At 39.0% G+C, this 20,808-nt stretch overlaps 1 protein-coding gene across 1 annotated transcript in view; it reads left to right on the forward strand.

The window, feature by feature from the left end:
- Positions 1–20,808, forward strand: part of SYNE1 (spectrin repeat containing nuclear envelope protein 1) — a 269,690-nt gene that overhangs the window by 174,559 nt on the left and 74,323 nt on the right. The window contains exons 95-107 of the mRNA XM_075498968.1: positions 1,251–1,424; positions 3,328–3,519; positions 7,856–7,990; positions 8,608–8,714; positions 10,157–10,307; positions 11,134–11,268; positions 11,431–11,586; positions 13,440–13,649; positions 15,218–15,319; positions 17,047–17,166; positions 18,994–19,194; positions 19,874–20,047; positions 20,512–20,643. Of these exons, the coding sequence (XP_075355083.1) occupies positions 1,251–1,424; positions 3,328–3,519; positions 7,856–7,990; positions 8,608–8,714; positions 10,157–10,307; positions 11,134–11,268; positions 11,431–11,586; positions 13,440–13,649; positions 15,218–15,319; positions 17,047–17,166; positions 18,994–19,194; positions 19,874–20,047; positions 20,512–20,643 (1,989 nt within the window). The remainder of the gene's footprint in view (positions 1–1,250; positions 1,425–3,327; positions 3,520–7,855; positions 7,991–8,607; positions 8,715–10,156; positions 10,308–11,133; positions 11,269–11,430; positions 11,587–13,439; positions 13,650–15,217; positions 15,320–17,046; positions 17,167–18,993; positions 19,195–19,873; positions 20,048–20,511; positions 20,644–20,808) is intronic.

Raw genomic sequence — 20,808 nt, forward strand, 5'->3', positions numbered from 1 at the left:
CTCTCTTGTACTGGGAAGCCCAGTACTGGACATAGTACTCCAGGTGTGGACTCACCAGCGTTAAGTAGAGGGGAAGGATCACTTCCCTCCACCTGCTGGCAACACTCCTCCTAATGCAGCCCAGGATACCATTTGCCTTCTTTGCCACAAGGGCACATTCCTGGCTCATGTTCAACTTGGTGTCCACCAGGACTCCCATGTCCTTTTCTGCCAAGCTGCTTTCCAGCTGGTCAGCCTGCAGCACATACTGGTGCCTAGGGTTGTTCCTCCCCAGGTGCAGGACTTTGCGGTTCCCTTTGTTCAGCTTCGTGAGGTTCCGGTCAGCCCATTTCTTCAGCCTGTCAGGGTCCATCTGGATGGCAGCACAACTCTTTGGTGTATCAGCCACTCCTCCCATTTTGTGTCATCAGTAACCTTGCTGAGGCTCATTACTGGCCTCTCACTAGACTTTGTGCCACTGATCACCACCCTCTGGGCCCAGCTCTTCAGCCAGTTTTCAAGTTCATGTGGGACTATTAAAGGGTGAGCAAGTCTTGCCGATCGCTCCCTGTCTGTCCAATGGATGGACCAGCTAATGGATGGAGCCAGGGAATCTGTTGCTGCGATGCTGTTGCTGCAGTGCCCATTGGAGCTTAATGTCCTTCCACACCCCACAGCACAGGGATCCTCCAAGGGCTCAGACAAGGTAGACAGCTCTTTGGTATTCTCTTTACCCACTGTGGCTACACCAAAGGCCCACCAGTACCCTGCTGGGTCCTTGAAGAACCCCTCTCTTCCTCTCTTGAGAGACAATAAGGCTATATAACAGCCTGCTGCTGCTGCCAAAAAAGGCAAAGCTGCTGTCCTTTCCCTGCAGCCCACTCCCAGCTCTGTGTCCCCATGCATCTTTCTCCCTAAGCGAACAGTGCTGTGCTAATTGAGCAAACTGAATCAATGTGGCGGAAGCCCAAAGGAGAGCAGCAAGAGGAGCCAGAAAAGACCTCACCTTTAGAAGGCTGTAACAGTAGAGATCTATTGAAGGAAGCAGAAATACAGCAACTGAACTGAAACAGAATTTCAGTCACCAGAAAAGCATGCTCATCGATTGAAAGCAGTAATATTTTGTAAAGGTTTCCAACTTAGGAAGAAAGGGCTTATTATGGCTTAAAAATACTATATAGAAGTTGTGAGAGACAGAGAGGGAAATTTTTTTAAAAGTGATGGTTGTGGTGTATTTCTTTTAAAAAGTAAAATATAATTTGTACCTCTAGGAAAAACTGAACGAGCAGCTGGAAGAACAGCGGCAAGAGCAAGCTCTTCAAAGGTACCGTTGTGAAGCTGATGAGCTTGACCACTGGCTACTCAATACCCGAGCAACACTGGACACTGCTCTGGTTACTGCTGAGGAACCTATGGACATGGAAGCACAGCTGGTAGACTGTCAGGTAAAATTATCAGTCCTGTAATGTTTAGATGAACAGGATAGATACAGCTTTATCTGAATGAAGAGGCAGATATGGAGCATTAATGTTAAGGCCATTATTGAGTGGGATGACCCAGCATATTAGGGGGGAGGAAGTTTCAGAGCTCCTTAGCACCTCATATATGCTCAGTTAGCTTTATCAATGGTTTGTGAAATAAAATATAGCCTGTTCTTCATTTCTTTAAAGATTGCAAACAGTGCTTTAGAAAGCGCATGTAAACGTAGCAGTAGGAAAAGAAGATATCCTGACTGCAAGAACGTTTGAAGCTCTACAACTTTCGGAGGGCATTTTGTTTTGCTTTAAAGGTCTTGTATTCACTTCACTTGCTGTTTTTGCTCCACTCAAGCTAGAGTTGTTGAACAGCTTGCTTGATAGGTATGAAAACACCTGCAGGGTACTTTCCTACTCCTCCTTTTCCAGCTGAAGAACACACTCCCACTAGGGTGACTGGGACAATGTTGTGTTTTCTTCAGGAGTAATCCCTACCCTCATTCAAAAGTAAAGTATAATTATCAGCAGTTACTATTTTTATGAATTTAGTATTAATCAACCCAGAATAACAAAACAACTGAGGAAAAACATTGTGCTGCAATAGCAGTAATTGCATATGCTTTTATTAACAAGACTTGGATCAGTCATAACATCCAGGTTCTCAAATTAGTGGGAGTTTTCCATTTTTAAATGAGAGTTTAGAACTCTGTGATCATTATAATTGAAGTTACAAGATAGACAAGAGACAGATGGACAAAAGATCCCTTTTCATATCAAAGAATGAGGATCTCAACTATTTTAGGATAAATGGGAGTTAAGTTTCATATAAGTCCAATGGATTAAACATCTAGTTAAATTTCCACCGACACCGCTTCATTACTGGAATTTTCAGTCTGCTCATTCTCAAGTGTTCTTTCATCACCCGTCCTTGGGAGCTGTTTGTTGTATATAGATAAACCCCGTGAACTTAAACAAAGCAGTAATTTTTTTAATATAATCTGTAGGAAACTCAAAATTAAAAAGAACAGTTAACTTTGTGGAAAAGTTAATACTGCTGTTCTTTTGCTGGTTCTTAAAATCTTAATACAGTAAGTTTATATAGAGTCCTATATTTTTTCCACTTTTTAGAGACTCTGCCCATTTTATCCTGCACACATTCCTTCAGGAGCAATATTTGTAAGTTTATACTTGACGGTTGCTATGAAAACAAACAACTGATGTCAGGCTAGGTTATTGAGCAAGAATTGTATGAACTTTGAGTCTGGAAGATCAAAATATGAACTGTGCCTGTAATACATGAATGGTTAATGCAATATCAGGAAAGTAGCTTTTGAGAATAAACATGCCAGAGATTTGTCACTTTAAATCTCTCTTTAGACTAAAGAGGATTATGCAGAAATCCTTAAGTCCATCATGCACCAATCGGAAAGAGCAAATAGTGAGAAGAGAGGCTTATCAATGCAGCCAGAGCAACACATAGGAGGAGGTAGGAAGCATTTCGCTAAGTGTACATGAAAGAAGAAGAAGTAACTCCAGCTGCGTGCTCTGTTTCTTGTCATTATGGATGCCAGTCTAGCATCTTAACCACCCTTACCTTTAACGTGCAAATAAAGAGCATCTCCTCTACAACAAATCCTTTGCTTCCAATAACTTTTTAATTTCCTATTTTGAAAAAGGTTGCACAGAAATGGCAAATGCAAACATTTGCAAGCATATTCCTAAGGATTCTGAAAGGGACTGGAAGGCAAAGCAGTGATAATCTGACTTGCCCTTAGCTTGGCAACGGGTGAGGTAGGCCACAGGTCGTCTTGCCAGAAAGCGTGACAGATGCTGGAAAATGTATGAATTTGGTTCTTTGTTTTTGCTGCTGCAGAACATGCTGGTTGAAATAGAGCAGAAGGTGGTAGCCTTATCAGAGTTGTCTGTGCACAACGAGAACTTGCTTATGGAGGGGAAGGCTCACACCAAGGACGAGGCAGAGCAGCTGGCTGTGAAGCTCAGGACACTGAAGGGCAGCCTTCTGGAGCTGCAGAGAGTGCTTCACGACAAACAGATCAACATTCGGGTAAGTGGCTCTTTCCAACTGGCTTCATGGTGGGCAGGAGGTTGGGGGATTTCATAGCAGTCTTATGGAACTGGGAAAAGTAGTAACAATGTCTTACTGATTTAGCTTGAGCTATTCATCTTTAGTTAGTAAATAGAATTATACTCCAAAATAAAGAACTGCCTAGCAAGCTTTAGCTTACCATTTTCAAGTTAACAGCACCTCTTCATGGTGAAACTATCCTAACCTCACTGTCTTCACTGAAAGGAAAATAATAAAGTAGATAGATCACTAGCTTGGTCTGGATATACTCTATTCCTGTTCCCAGTCCCTTTAGATTGCATGTGCTCTGGGGCAGGATCCCTCCCCCAACAAAAGAACAATCTTAAATGCATGCTTTCCTCCTTACAGCGTGCACAAAGCAATGAACAGATAATGCCAAGATAATGAAACGTTTTTAAATATGGCTAATACTTAGTGGCATCATTACACCAAACAAAATGTTATATAAACAAAGATACATTTAACCTCAGTCTTGTCCTAGGTTTCTATTCCTAGAAGCATTGGTCTGCTTATTGCAACTAGTTAATTTTATTTAACAGTTGGTTTTGGTCATTCTTTAGGTTAAACTAGCATGTGGAGGACCGAATACGTACAAGAAACCCAACCATGTAATGTGACTGACTTGGTTTGAATTTGCTTGCCCTGCTGTGACTCCCTCCCTTGCATTTTCTTTTACTTCTTTTCTGGGCTTTGCTGTGCAAATTAAACATGATAAGCTTCAAAGATTTCTAGCTTGTAATGCAGATTAAAGTCTACTGAGAGGTTAGCTTGAAAAGTCACTTGACATGCTAAGAACTATTTTTAGTCCAAAGCAACTGGATAATTATAAAACTTAACATAGCTTCACAAAAAACCCCAACAGACAAACACAAAAAAAAAGGAAGGAAAAAACCCAGGTATTTTTTTCTATTGCCTCTAAGATGAAGTAACTTTAATGTTATTCTTGTATATTAAACCTCATGATTAGGCAAATGAAAAGCGTTATCAACAGCATGTGGGCATATGATACTATATTCTGATATATTACTTGTGAAGTAAAAAGGCGTTACAGACTTTGTTGCTTCATTTTAAAATATGCATGCTGCATTTTAAAATGTGCTGCATTTTAAAATACAAAGGTGTGATTTAGTTTACTTAAGCTTTTAAAACAGATTTTTGGATGCTTTTCTAATATCAAAAATAACAAAATAATTTCCAGATGGAGAATATGAATCATTTAAGATGCTACATGCATTCAAGACTTAAGTTTCCTTATAAATTGCAAAATTTTCTTGGACTTCACTTATGGATCATGGAAGAAAATAGGTATAGGCAGTATAACATCTTCACATTTTCATTGAGCAATTTTTTTTCAAATGAGAAATTCTATGTCTTTTTCCAAACAATCAGGCTTAAAGTATTTCATTTGTACTGAGGCTCAGAGCATCAGATGCCCCAAAATGCACTAACTCTATCTTCTGCCGTTATTAACCCTGAGAACCATTACTTGCTAACAGCACTGTTGCCCATGCATGTAAGAAACTCAGACTTAAACATGTCTCTAGATGTACTGATCACCTTGTAATTGCCCAGAGCCATGGACCAGCCTGCACCCAGAAAAGGAAGGATCTTCCCAAGTGGCACTGCAAAACCAATAGCATTGTAAAGACTGAGCTATATTTTCCTTAAAGCGATATTTCAGCATATCTGTTACTCCTGTGACACAAGGCTTTTTAGGAGCCAGTGTGAGATTCTGTGACTTCCTTGCAGCAATTTCAGTTTTCCTTCTAATTTTAATTAATTAGTGTCACTAATGATGTGGGAAAAGTGACTTGGAGACCAACTCTTTTATTCATAAAATAAAGCAGTGAAACTAACCAAAAACGTGCTGGACCAGGAGAGTTCCAGACTACATTGATTCCAGATGTAGCATTTTTCCAAGCACTTTGAAAGATATACAAAATATTGCCTTATTACTGTTATCTACTAACTTCTGTGACTTAGGAGCAATAAAAATAAATGGAATCCTTATAAAACAAAAAAGTAGAATGGATTCTGCAGTAAAAAACACAGATAGTGTTTCTTTACTTTTTATTACGAAGTGTGTGTTGGGGAGGGAAGACTTCAGTTCCACCTTTGAGAGATCAATTTTATCACCATTTTCTTCAGGGATTTTCCAATTATTTCTGTGCTGGAGTCAATAGTCCCCAGGAATGACAGCTTCAAGCATTTATTTCCCTGGCTATTTAAAGGAAATGAAATACAGTTCCTTCAGAGAGAAGTCAAATGAAATACAGTTCCTTCAGAGAGAAGTCAAATGAAAGTGCAAGTGTGTTTTTCAAACTTATATTCTATGATTTGAGAATGATAAAATCTGATTCACAAATAGTTTTGATCTAAAAAGTATGCACAATAGCGTATTTGCAAAACTTCATAGCATCCACAAATGCCACAATCCCTTTTACACTCTTTGCTATTGCAGGAACTGCGGGACTACTATTTACTTGTCTTAGTATAACTCCAAAATTGTAGCTTCTCAATCCTCTTCCTGGAGAAGACGAGACTCAAAATCTAACTGAAATCAGCCTGCCCAAATGCAGTGAAGAACTAGATGCTGTTCTCTAACAGAATTTACAAGTTGAACAGCTATTGTCCCTAGAGCATATAAAATGAAGCAGAAATTGTTTTTTAATAATTTACAGAAAGATTGGCTTTTTTCCTCATTTTTAATAGAAAAATTAAAATTCTAGACCCTCTTTACCCCTCACATAATATTTTCTTTGCCTGATCTGATATCCTGTAATGATATTGTTCACACTCCAACCGTGTCAGCTTTTCTAGAAACTTGTTCCTACAAAGTAAGGTATCACAGTTTACCTGCAAACTGAATCCTTAGTGAAACAAAGCTGTTTCGTAGGGCAAGAGCTAATGGTTCTTTCCAGCTGTAGATACCTGCTTGCATGTTTTGCTCCTCTTACAGTTTATATCCTCTAACACTAATCAGTCCTTTCAACTCCAGTATACTCATCATCTGCTAAAAGTGAAATCTTACACATAACTTCTACTATTGAGCAAAACTCTGCTGTTTCAGTGCCTGGTACCAGGGACACTGGTGGCAGAGATCCATCCAACTTGTTGATATAAGGACCGGGTGAGGAAAGAGGGGTTTCTTCAGTCACCTTCGGCCCTGCTGGTCCCTGCCTGATTTGAGACAAAGGCTCTCTGGAAGGTGGAATGTATTTTCGTTTTGGAGAGCCTGCTGTAAAGTCTGAACCATTTGGTGCTCTTACTCTATTTAGAATAAGAGCTGAATCATGGGCAAAATATGAATTCTACAAAAATGAGGTATATAAACAAAATGGGAGAGGAATTAAGCCCCAGCTTTATCTCTTGAAACTTAAAAAAAAAAAAAAAAAGTGCAAACTCTACAGTCATCACGTGCATGCAGGTAACATTAAATAAATCCAGAGAGGTGTGTGGATCAAAGTAGTCAGACCTACAAGAAGTCTGTCCTTAACGTTAGGCCTGGCATCTTAAAATCCCTGCCTTTTTTTTAATATGTTGGCCACTAAAATAATTTAAATTTACAGCCAACATGGATTTCAGAAGTCAAGAAGCTGATAAAGCAGTTTTTTGAACTATTAAGGCATTTGCTCTTTTTTGCTGTGCTTACACAGAAGGCCTGTTTAATCAGTCATGTTGGAAAAGCATGCTGATAGAATTATAAAGTGAAGGGACTGTTGCTTTTGCTGTTCTATTATAACATTCTGTGGTTTGGTCTCTCTTACTCTCTTTACTGTTCATATCATATAATCTGCTTTTAATTGACTGTGTTTCTGCCAACCACGGATAGAGTTATGTACTTATTGATAAATTAATTTTGACCAGAATGACAACTAGCATATTCTCTTTTGTTTTAGTTAGACCAAAATTTGGCTTTAATTAGACTAAAAACCTGGCAGAAACAATCCATTGATTTCCCGCATTGCCAGTTAGAGCTGCACCCTCCATTACAGACCAATGCTGCTTTTTAGGAGAAGCAGAACAGTCTTCAGAACGTATCAGTCCATGGTCTCTGATCTCTAGTGTCTGATTCTGCTAAGTGCAATGGTACATGTTTATTTTACATTTTTACAGGTGCTTTCTTGGTAACCAATGACCAGTGGAAGTCAGAAATCTAAAATCATTGCTCACTTCAGAATTTATGTGAGCCAGCAGCTTGAGAGGTGGAAGGTGGTTTTGAGTTGATGAGCTGAACCTGCCAGCTCTCTAGCAATATAAGAGTTTGTAAAAACTTTATTTCTTCCTCTTAAAGCAGGGCTCATTACAAGAAAAGGAGGAGAGTGATCAGGACTTTGTTTCCTCACAAAGCCCCAGTGTCCAAGAATGGCTGGCACAAGCAAGAACCACTCGCTCGCAGCAGCAGCAGAGCACCCTGCAGCAACAGAAGGTTGGTGTTTTGCATTTATTTTACTCCCATCTTTAGATTGTGCATAACACTGTAGCTGAGCCATTCTTGTTAATATTTCCACTGAAATCTTCATTTTTACACTGTTTCTTAGTCAGTGCTCTTGTAATGATGCATCTGAGCTCACTATTTTATATCTGTAACAGACAGGCAGAGTAGACTTCCTGGGTGACCACAGTCAACTCATTTAATCACTCCATACTTCCATAGTCCATTAGTAAAATTAAATTGTATCAACCCTTAAAGTTACTGTCATGAGATGACGGTATTTGTTCAAAATAGTAATCAACATTGTCTTTATAGAAGCAAAGATACACACATTACAAGGTATATTGTGTTGTATGATACGCGGACATCCTCACTAGGTTAGGTTCCAGAAACTGCATTGCATTAGTCAATTAGTTCAACAGTCCAGTTTGTGTACCCAATATTTCTGTGTCCCTTGGTGGAGATTTTGCACTGCTTTTAGTGCTCAAGCAAGCCATATCAGAAATAGCTCAGCTGTCTTTGCATGACAGTTATGCAATGTAGACATATCCTTCCAAGGCAAAACCAATCTGTTTGAGGTTTGTTTTGGTTTTTGTAACTTGCTATGCTAGGAGCTGGAACAAGAGCTAGAAGAGCAGAAGAATTTGCTTCGGTCAGTAGCATGCCGTGGAGAAGAAATCCTAACACAGCAAGGTGCTCCAGAAGGCCTTTGTATAAGGTGTGCTTTCATGTGTTCTTCTGCGAAGTAAATTTCTATGACTCTGTGCTTTGTCATCCTTATGTTTACACCCCTCTTCTGCATATAACCCACTAATTTTTGTTTTATCAATTTTATACAGCACCTAGGATACTGGAGTCCTGGTTTATAATTCAGGAGTCTGATAATATAGTTACACAAGCTGTTTTGTGTTAATAGATCACCTTTAGCATTTAGAAATTCCTTTTATTCTTATTATCAAGCACCACACTAAAGTTACAAATGAGTCAGATTCATTAGACAAGCAGTGGATCAGTTACTACAGCTTTACGGTCCAGCATTGGTGTGTGAATCATAGCTCTAAAACATTGTAGTCTAGCATTGTAACCAGATCTTCCCAGATTAAATACTCATTGCTTAACTATTTTTCCTGCAGTTAGTGAATATTTTTCTTTTTGAAGCCTTGTGTATTTTGAATTTCATCTCTAGTCTATATTTTCTTGCACGCTTGCCCATTTGGGGGAAGTGGATGTCTATTAAAGCCTTGGCTCTGGCTGGGAGAGACTTCTGCCCTAGCAAAGGCAGAATAAAATATCTGCCTACTGCCAATGCGGACCTTGAGGGAGCAGGAAGGGCCAGGTCTTGGGAAGAGGAAACCAAGGTGAACATTATCAGCTTGAGAATCAAGTAGCAGTCAATCCTTCGGTTAAAATACTTCGTCGATGTATCCCAGTACTAGTGAGCACCTTTGTGGCTCCTCCAGCATGCCAAAGTCTAGAACACGAAGGTAGTTCATGCGGCAGCAGAACCAAGACTTATGCATAGGGAATGTAAGCTGTACTCAGGAAGTTTTCCTCAGCACTTGTGTTAATTCAATGTGGTTTTTTATTATAATGCCAGAAAGTACTTAACTTATCTCCTTCTTTTTGAGGCTTCCTTCTGTCTCAACATGTTATACTACAGAAACAAACCAAAAAATCAAACAGAAAATGCTGAACTTCATTCACTGTTTACCAAAGCTAAACTCATATGCTTGTCCTGCATTAAAGTATCAGGGTATGTCTGACATCTTGAGAGGGGAGGCGAGGAAGGAGTCAGATAATTTTTATTTTTTTTTTTAATCTCATGCTTTGAAGTAAAGCTTGTTTAAAGGTTACATTTCAATGTAGTATATATTCAGTCTGTTTTGCAGGTTCTTGCTTAGTATGGGTACTTGCAAGTCTAAACAGTTTATTAGAAAGTGCATTTTATCCCATCAGTCAAGAACTTCTTGCAGTTACAAACCAGCCTTTGTCTTACTATCTGAAAAAAAAAAAAAACAAAAAAAAAAACAAAAAAAACCAAGTAAAAGCTTTAAAAAGTAGCAATTTAAATGTAGAATTTCCTCATTGAAAGAGGAAATAAACACCTTATGCTGTTATAACTTTTGTATTTGTTAAACCTTTATGCATCTTGCCATTCAGTGAGAAGCCTGATACACTCTCTGAGGAATTAGGCTTGGAAGGTGAGAAGCCATCATCTGAAGAACAGATGAAGATGAAATGGGAAAGCCTGAACCAGGAATTCAATACCAAGCAGAGACTGCTCCAGAAAGCTTTGGAACAAGAACAGCTGGTAGCTATTTTTAATTACTCTTTGCATTTTCTCTATGAAAGCAGTTGTCACAACATGAGGTACAGTATGTGCATAGCAGATGCATTAAGGTGATGTAGTTAATGCAAAGAATATGGAACAACTTATTTTTGTGACATCTTTGAAAACTATTAAATATTGGCACTAGCGCTGATCTTGTTCAAAGTTATTTGAATTGCACTACCGTTCAGGTGAATAAACTAGAAAAGAAGAGAGGGCTCAGAAAAAATTTTGATCTACTTATCTAACCTAGGATAATTCTGTAACAAATTGTCCCTCTGAAATTGACCAGTACTCTGGCAACAACTTAGAGGAAAAACTGGTATTTTCAGTTTGAATTTATTAGTTACATTCAATTCTTGGTCTTAGTGAGTATGTGACAAAGCAGCAAGTGATTTCAGCCACAGAATTTTTACTGAAAGAAGCAGGGATTGATCAACTAAATTGGGAACAGTCCAAGATCTATATTAACTTACATCCTCCATTTTATTTTTAATAGACCCAGGCCCACTATTCTTTATGTAATACTACATTAAAATCAGCTTCCAGAGTTCTAAATATCTTGTATTCATTTCACAGTAATTAATTATTTTTTTGGTAAAAACAAGTCATTGCTACTTCTGGCCACAAGTATTTATTCTGCACTTCTAGTGAACTTCCTGTTGAGCAATCTTTTGTTCAAGATACAGTTGTGGGAGGGCCACGAGCATTGTTTGGTGATATCCTCAGTCAGCAGTAGAATCTGTATAGCTGAATTTTGTGCCCTATATGTGTGGTAGAAGCACTCTAATTAGTAATTCTATCTCAGCAGCTTTATAGCAGACCAAACAGACTGCTATCTGGAATGCCTTTGTATAAGGAGGAAGGACAGGATGAGGATAAATCCTCAGTGTCACCAGTATTGGTTGAATTGAATCAGGCCTTTGAAGATGTGTCATCTGAGGTAACATTTTAATTGTCTTTACATCTATCTTCTAGCAGAGCCACATTTACAATGAAAACTCCTCTAGCTCCCACCTGGAAATCCAGCCCTTTCCCAAATATTAGATGTTAGAAAGAGTATCTTCTACTTCTGCTCTCAACTTCTCTGGTTCCTTTTGCCCAGGCTGGACAGGTGGAGGAGAGCCTGCACCTTGAACAGAAGCTGTATGATGGTGTAACAGCCACCTCTTTGTGGCTAGATGGTGTGGAAGAACAGGTCTTTGTTGCTACAGCTCTGTTGCCAGAGGAGGAAACAGAAACATACCTCTGCAAGCAAGAGGTAAGGAATCCATGAATAGGACTTGCTTTAAATTGCCAATAAGGGTGCATTTTATGTAGTGTTTAGAAAGAAAATATTAGAATCCTAGATAAGTGGCATATCGCTGTCATAATCTCTATGTAATTGCAGTATTCTGTTACTGTTTAGAAGTAAATTTATTCACTGTGTAGAGAACTGTGGTGGGTTGACCCTGGCTGGACACCAGGTGCCCACCAAAGCCGCTCCATCACTCCCCTCCTCAGCTGGGCAGGGGAGAGAAAATACAACAAAAGGCTCATGGGTTGAGATAAGGGCAGGGAGAGATCACTCACCAATTACTGTCACGGGCAAAACAGACTTGACTTGGGGAAATTAGTTTAATTTATTACCAATCAAAATCAGAGTAGGATAATGAGAAATAGAAACCAAATCTTAAAACACCTTCCCCCACCCCTCCCTTCGTCCTGGGCTCAACTTCACTCCCCATTTTCTCTACCTCCTCCCTCCCAGCAGCACAAGGGGACAGGGAATGGGGGTTGCGGTCAGTTCATCGCACGTTGTCTCTGCTGCTCCTTCCTCCTCAGGGGAGGACTCCTCATACTCTTCCCCTGCTCCAGCGTGGGGTCCCTCCCATGGGAGAAAGTCCTCCACAAACTTCTCCAATGTGAGTCTGTCCCATGGGCTGCAGTTCTTCATGAACTGCTCCCGCGTGGATCCTTTCCATGGGGTGTGGACCTTCAGGAATGGACTGCTCCAGTGTGGGTCCCCCGTGGGGTCACAAGTCCTGCCAGCAAACCTGCTCCAGTGTGGGCTCCTCTCTTCACGGGTCCACAGGGTCCTGCCAGGAGCCTGCTCCAGCACAGGCTTCCCACAGGGTCACAGCCTCCTTTGAGCATCCACCTGCTCTGGTGTGGGGTCCTCCATGGGCTGCAGTGTATATCTGCTCCACCGTTCACCTCCTCCATGGGCTGCAGTGGATATCTGCTCCACCATTCACCTCCTCCATGGGCTGCAGGGGGACAGCCTGCCTCACCATGGTCTTCACCACGGGCTGCAGGGGAATCTCTGCTCTGGTGCCTGGAGCACCTCCTGCCCTCCTTCTTCTTCACTGACCTTGGTGTCTGCAGAGTTGTTCCTCTCACATATTCTCACTCCTCTCTCCGGCTGCAGTTGTGCAGGGTTTTTTTTCCCCCTTCTTATATGTGTTATCCCAGAGGCACTACCACCGTCACTGATGGGCTCGGCCTTGGCCAGCAGCAGGTCTGTCTTGGAGCCGGCTGGCATCGGCTCTGTCGGACATGGGGGAAGCTTCTGGCAGCTTCGCACAGAAGCCACCCCTGTAGCCCCCCCACTACCAAAACCTTGCCACGCAAACCCAATACAAGAATGTTGCAGAAAGCAGCACCTGACCTGAATTTTGGCTGGTCAGAAGAGAATTAAACATAGAGTCTTTCTTCTGTTTACCTTCTTTGCTAAGTATTAACAAACACCACAGTGTTGAAATTGAGATGAAGTGAAAAAGAGGGAGGAATGCTCTGGGATATGGAAACAGTACAAATTCATCAACATGAAATGGAGAGGGAGGGAGGGGAGAGGGAGGGAAAAAGACCTTTTCGGCAGCTATATAGATTTCTGCTTCATGAAGCCCTTATTCAGACAGGTTTATTTTGTTTCAGCACTTGTTTTCCTCAGAGCAGTCTGGGGGGTTTTATTATCAGAAGTACTGTAGCTGCATAACTTTGTCTAGTGTGTGTATATTAACAATGTAAAAAAAGTCACTGCATCACTTCAAAATTGGCAATGCTTATGGCAATATGTTTGCCTGCTTTCTAGAATGTCTAATTGTCACTTTGTTTTGTTTTCTACAAAATCAGTCTCTTGCTAAAGAAATCAAAGAGATAACAGAAGAAATGGATAAGAACAAGAATTTATTTGCTCGGATATTTCCTGAGAATGGTGATAATAGGGATATTATAGAAGACACTTTGGATTGTCTCCTGAGAAGACTGATCTTGCTGGAGTCAGTAGTAAACCAGAGAAGCCATCAGATGAAAGGAAGGCTCCAGCAAATAGTGACTTTCAAGGTATGATGCCCATCTGAAGGAACTAACAGGGGTACATGTCAAATGGGGATATAAAGGATGTGATTCTCAAAGCAATGAGAATTTTTGGTACCAAACCAAGTTAACAAGTTTTCACAGGTTTTTACTGAAAATCAAACTTCTTCTTAGCCTATGCAAAACTTGGCACCCAAATAATGATCCAAAGTTTAAACTCTCTGCCAGAAGGCTCCTGCAACTCATGCAATTATTGTAGAAGTGATCATTCGTCCCACGCTTTCTTACCCTGCTGGCATTGCAATAAATGGAAGTTGTTGACTACTGTTCTCAAAGGAGAAAAAGCAACTTTAGAGTTGCTACACATTCTATAATTTCATAAATGATAGAGTACTCTGTTTTTATTAGCTGTGATAAAATGGAAAACATAATACTGAGTCCCACCTTTCTGATCACCTTTAAGCCATCCCAGTATTCTATAAGAGCTTGTATCTCAAGCTGTCTGTATTAAGCAAAGCAGAAAAAATGAAGAGAAGTGGAGAAATGTTCGCTTTTAGAAATCTTTTCAAACGGAGTTCAGAAATGTTTTCAGGCCTTACTTGGTCTCTACCTTCTCTCCTATTCTTGTCATATAAAGCCTCCAGTGTGGTTTAGTTTTAATGAAAAAAACATAAACTGCAGGAAAAAAAATTGGAAAATAGATTGCTGGTGTCTTTAGATTAGGATCATCATTTCATAGGTTGTTACTACAGGATTTCTTTCCAGATGCCATAACCTTTCCTCTGCAGTAGATAGGAAAAAAAATAATTTCAACAGTTTTCAATAAAAGGCCTTCCTCTGCTGAAGGAAGGAGACAAGCTGATTAGAATCCTGTGCCTTATTGTTATACCAGAGATATTTAACATTTAAAAGAATTACTGCATGCAAAAAAAAAAATCAAACACACTCCTATATAATGCTAAAACTCTTAGAGAAATGTGCTGATTATTTTCTATTTTACCAATATTAGAAGTTTTGTGGGATGGATGCATGAGAAAACAATTTTGCCAAGCTACAATCAATTTTTTAAGTAGTATGTATGTGTCTAGTCTTATAAGGTACTCTAAAAGTTGTAATGTGTAGTTAGCCCTGTAATGTGTTGAAGCCTTGTTTACTTTTTTGTTATATTTGCTTATATATTTGTTATATAAGTTTGTAATGAAAAAAGCTTGTCTTAAAAAGTAAAACCTAGTTTGTTTACAAGCATATGTGATTGAATAAACTACACAAGAATAATGTATTTTTGTTAAATGAAGCTAACCGACCCTTGCTAAATAATTATCTATTGGAAGGCAAAAGCAGAATTGTGTTCACAGGTTATGTTTTGAATAGGATTTGATTTAGCTCTTTGCTCATATATATCCAGTTATGGATTTTCAGCAATGTTGCATATTTTGCATTGGATAATTATGGTGCTTTCACTATTGAATAGCTTTTATGCCTTAGTGCTGACATTGTAACATTTCAATGCTTTAAACTTTTTTGAACATAAAATATTTTTCTGTTGGTTTGTGCTGTGATAGGCTATAATTTGTTGTTGTTGTTGTCTCCTGTAGAATGATCTGAAGCTCCTGTTTACATCTGTGGCTGATAACAAATATTTAGTCCTACAGAAACTAGCAGAGGCAGTTGAGAGACCAGAAACAGAACAAATGCAGGTATTACCAAACGTCTATTACTTGGGCAGGGGGGAGGGAAGAGATAAAGTTTCTATTCAAGGTATAACTGGATTCTAGAGAACAGTTGCTTTTTATGGGAGAATGTATGTGTTCACATAAAGTATGTGAAAATGAGTACTTCCAAGAGTGTACTACACGTGTTTATAAATTAAAAAAAACCCGAACACAAAGTGTATTTCTTATCTCCCCAGGTGACCTAGTAATGCACTCACTGGGCACTATTTGAAAGAAAGAAAACTTCAACGAACCAAAAAAAGTCTCAAGTTGGGCTAAATTGTTTGTCTATTACACTTTATTACAAAACAAAGGCATTTTCTTCTGCACTGGTTTATAGTAATATCTTGACTGTTATTCATTTTAATTTAAGGCAATAATTGATTTTTCTTTATCAGGAATTGCCTGATGAATAATTAATTAATAATACGACAAAATACATCCTGTTTCCTTGTTTCTGTTTTGCCAACAAGAAAAGTGAATGAAGTATATTAAGGGCTACTTTCTACAGATGTTTCTTATTACCCAAGATCTGCTGTTGTCTGGTTCCAGCAGGTGACTGAGAGGGAGACTTATCCTTCAGCTAAACAGAAATACTGGCCTTTATGTATCTGATAATCAGATTTTAAAGGAATTTTAATTCATGTATAAGTAAGAGATCTGTGTCTCTGTGTCTTTCTTTCCTATCTTCCATGATGTGAAAGATTGGTAAAAATTTAGCTCCTATATGATTAATTTAACTACCAAATAGGAAAACAACATGGTAAAAAAAACAACTGAATTGATTTTTTTCTGAACATCTACCTTGGCTTATAAAACATTCAAATTAAAAGCCTTGCTGTTCATTCAAGACGTGACTGGGAAAGTAGAAATAAGGCCCTTAATCAGCCAGGTAACTTAGCTGCATGAAGTATAAGTTTAGTGACTGTAATTTGCATATTTGCATTACTAGGAGTCAGGAGTTCTACTCACATATATAGTTTAAGCATTTGGATATGCAGTTTCCAAGAAAGGGCCTTAACAAAGGACTTTAACTACAGGAGTCTACCTTGCGCTTTTATCTTTGTTATAGCTTGCATGCATTAATTCAGCAGAGAGTCCTAGGTTGAAAGACCTTGTTTCTTGTAGCTTCCATTGAAAAAAGTCAAATTATCACCTGCATACACTTGCAAATACCAAACTGCGTGCTTTCAGTTGTCATTTTCCAAGTACAAAAGGGGATGTACAAGTCCTTTTCCTTGAGAGTAGTTTTGGCCCTATCCTAGTCCTGTAAGGGAGCTGTGCACAGCTCTTTGCTATCATGCATGTCTTCTGCTGTGATGGTTGTTTGCTTGGTGCTCAGGTGTGACAGGAATGAGTGTTAATAAAAAGAATGCTTTAAAAGAAGGTGTTAGAACAACTATTAGTCCTTTTGTGCCTGTACCATATAATTAAAAGCATGGAACTTCACAGCACGGTTTTGTATAAAATAGTGTATGATACTAAAACAGTTATTAAAAAATAAGAATGCCATATTGTATTTAACTTTAAGAAACAAGCTGTGCTCTCCCAACTTTGAATTAATACTTTTTCTTTATAGTATCCTTTAAAATTTCAGCATACTGAAGGACTGATTAATACTTCAGGGAGAAAACAGAAAATAATATTACCATATGGCACCTACAGTACTGTTATTAATCCTTCAAACTAAATTATGTCATTTTCAAATACAGGTCATACTGCAGGCAGAAGAAGGTTTGAAGGAACTAGATACTGGAATCAATGAATTAAAGAAGCGTGTAGACAAGCTACAAATTGACCAACCTTCTGTGCAAGAGCTGTCTAAGATCCAGGTATGGTTCTTAAGTTCCATCCTAGACCTGTCTGGTGATGTCAAAGGTATTAGTATGCTCCTTTTTATTGCTCATAAGGCAGTTTAGGAAAGCATATTTAAAAGCATTTCAGTGTGTATAAAAGGTTATTTTCTCCCTGATTCACATAGTTTTTCTACTTTTGAATTTTCAGATTTTCTAACATCTCTATTATTAGTAGTATTAATCATAAAACCACACAAAAACATGTTTTGTTTCAGCCCTTGTTGAGTCTCTGTTCAAATAGATAAAGTTAAGCATGTAAACATAAATGTCTGCTGAAGGTTGAGCCCTGTTCTCACTGGTGTCTCATGATCTGGGGCTTAGTTCTCTCTCACATCTATCATTAAAAAAAAAAAAAAGAGGGAGGTGAAGGGGGATAGATAGCTAAGTATGATCTGAAACTGGAAATGTTCTGCTTTTACTAGAACACCTCTCATGTTCCTGCATACTTTCAGTTAGACTTGGTTTTGAACATACCTAAGTAGTAGGACTCTTATCTCAAGGCTCTCTGAAGTAGATACATGTAGGCAATTGATCCAGAACTTTTATAAGGCTGTTGAAACTCCTTTGTGAGCAGTTTGGTGCTGAGGCAGGGGAATGCTTAAGAAAAGATCGAGGAGAAGTTTTACGACTGAATTTTACTCTTTATAATGACATAATAATAAATCAGAAGCAAAGAAAACAGCTGAAACTTGACCATAAACTTATTAAGCCAACAAAACAGTGATCTCAGTTAAAAATTCATGACAAAGAGTTTGTGCAAATGTGTCTTTTGCCCAGTTCTTTATCCTTTTGGTCTTAGAGCCTCCTGCTTTTTTTTGCTGTCAGATTACGCGTAGATATCCCCCTCCTCTTGATTTCAGTTTTTAGAAAAGCCTTCCCTTTGCTTTTTTGACAGTTGTGCTTCTCACAATTGTCTCTTTAAACCTAAGAGAGCCAGCTGCAGTCTGAGAGTGGGTACTTTGCTGTAGCACTGGATGGTCGTAAAGATATTTTGGTTTATTAGTTTCTGGATGTCTTGTCTTGATCAAAAGTACGGGCTTACCCTCACAGTCAGATGTATGTTCTGAGGATACAGTTCTCAAAACCAAAACAAGAAAGTAATCCTGTTCAAGTGAAGAAAAGCATCTGTAAGTTGTTCTTACTTTTATGGTTGAGGTATACAAGGTGAGTAATAGCACACGGGAACTAATGAGATTCTTCCTTTTGGCTCATTTTGTAATTTCGCAGTATGGGCACACTGTGAAATACACACTGCACTTTTTGTACACTTTACTGTTCTATATGGAGTATATTGCTATTTTGGGCCTGGTTTGGTTTTTACTATGGGTTGTATGTGTCTTGCTACCAGTAAGCTGCCGGGGCAGGAGAGGGAGACAAATCTGGCTTTGAGATGCCTATAGTCTGTAGCCATGATGGAGTCCATCCAACCCCCTGCATTGTAAGAAGCAATATGTAAACAGCATCTGCAGTGTGCAGTAGCCACACGGGAGTCTGGATTTTGGCGACTTAAGCCCAATCACCCTACTCCTTTGCTACTTAAAGCAAGCCTTTGGGATTCTGCTAACTTTGTTCTCGAATGCATGCACTTGAAAGAGTTGCAAGTCTTGTTTATTTTTTCTCTCTTTAAATGGTGAGTTGTTAATTTATCAATTAAGTCAGTATATCTGCACAGTCTTTCTGAGCTGGGAATAGATGTTATTCTGGTAGTATTCACAGAGAAATACAGGGACAGTAAGGTTGCTTATAGGAAGATGTGTGTAAGGTGTGAAATAAGAATCACCATTGCTACTCTTTGCCCCCAAGGATATGTATGATGAGCTAATGATGATCATTGGATCCAGACGGAGTGACCTGAATCAGAATCTGGCTCTTAAGAGGCAGTATGAACGGGCTTTGCAGGACCTGGCTGACCTGTTAGAAACAGGCCAAGAAAAGATGGCTGGTGACCAGAAAATGATTGTTGCTTCTAAGGATGAGGTTCGAGTGCTACTTAACAAACATAAGGTAAGAAACTGGGACGTATTTCAGGACTAATGACTGTAAGCTTGTACACAGCAAATTGCTAACCTTCTGTTCCTAAAGGTTCAGGAGCTTTTCAGAATGGTGGGCCAGTATTAAATCAAGATATATTAAAACTTACTGTATTTTAAATTGGAATCAATGAACTGTTCTGACTGAATAACTTTCAAATGCTCTGTTGAAGGTGAACCCAGGTAGATCACATTTTCTTCCTCATTCTAATAACAAGTTCCTATTCTTGTCCTCTCATGCTACATAGCAATTTTATTCACCGCTGCATTATTTTTGCAATGGAAATTTACATTTGCTAATAGCACCCACAAAATATAACAAGACTTTTCCATGTTTTTTTATTAGGCAGAATTTTTTGGTGGTGTATATCTGACTTAAGCTATTTTTGTTTATGGAATGAGAGTTGGGATAGAATTTGCATGGAAAGGATGATCTCTTACTTTCTTTAAAAAGGCCATTGTCCTTTTTGTATTGTGTTGGATTTTGTGAAATGTTGGTGGAGTGAAAAGGTTACCTAATTCTATGTCTACAGCTATTTGATTGTACTGCTATTGTCTTAAAATGATGTTTTAGTGGTAATGAATTGAGTAACAATTGCACTTTCTCTTTTCTATTCTCTCTTTACTCTCTCCCTCACACCCAAATTTGTCAGGAATATTTTCAGGGGTTGGAGTCTCACATGATCCTGACGGAAACGCTCTTTAGAAAGATGAGTAGCTTTGCCCTCTTGAAGGAATCTCGGTCACATTCAGAGCTAATGACACAAGCTTCAGCTGTATTAAAGCTGGCTCATAAACGAGGTGTGGAGCTGGAATACATTCTAGAGGTGAGAATTTCTGTGGTCTTTTCTGTACTGCTATAGTGATCATCCACCAGGATATTCTGTAATGTTGATTTCCTGCGTTTGAACAGAATTGATAGACGTCACTCCCTTTTTGTCATACACACAAGGCACTGATAGACTATGTATAATCTTTGCTATTTAACTGTTGTGACCTTCAGGTGACATCAGTTGTGTTCCTCTAAATTTAAAAAAGCTGCTTAGCTTTAGCTGACAAGAACATGACAGCTTTTTCCATGTGTTCTAAAAGCTGAGTTTGACACAGAGATGGTATCTTATTATAGGTTCACTGGACATTTGTACTGCTATTTCTGTACGTTCACAACCATGCAGCTATAGGATTTCAGACTGAGAAAGCAAGTAATAAAAATTCTAGATACCCAGATCAATATACACCATATACACCAATATTCACCATATACATATACATGGATAATTTGTGCTTGCAGACCTGGATGCATCTGGATGAAGATTACCAGGAACTTACCAGACAGCTGGAGTCTGTTGAAGGTAGCATCCCCACTGTCGGTTTGGTGGAAGAGACGGAGGAAAAACTTACAGACCGGATTACACTTTTTCAGGTTGGTGCTTTTTACATGTTCTTTATGTAAAAGTTGGATGAAAGGGACCTCTGAAGGTCATCTAGTCCAGCCTCCCACTTGAAGCAGGACAGTTGCCATGGGCTGGATCAGCCACGGCATTGGAAACCTCAAAAGATGGAGATCCCACAGCTGAGCTGGGGACCA

Source organism: Mycteria americana, chromosome 3 (assembly GCF_035582795.1).
Source record: "Mycteria americana isolate JAX WOST 10 ecotype Jacksonville Zoo and Gardens chromosome 3, USCA_MyAme_1.0, whole genome shotgun sequence".
Taxonomy (NCBI): Eukaryota; Metazoa; Chordata; class Aves; order Ciconiiformes; family Ciconiidae; genus Mycteria; species Mycteria americana.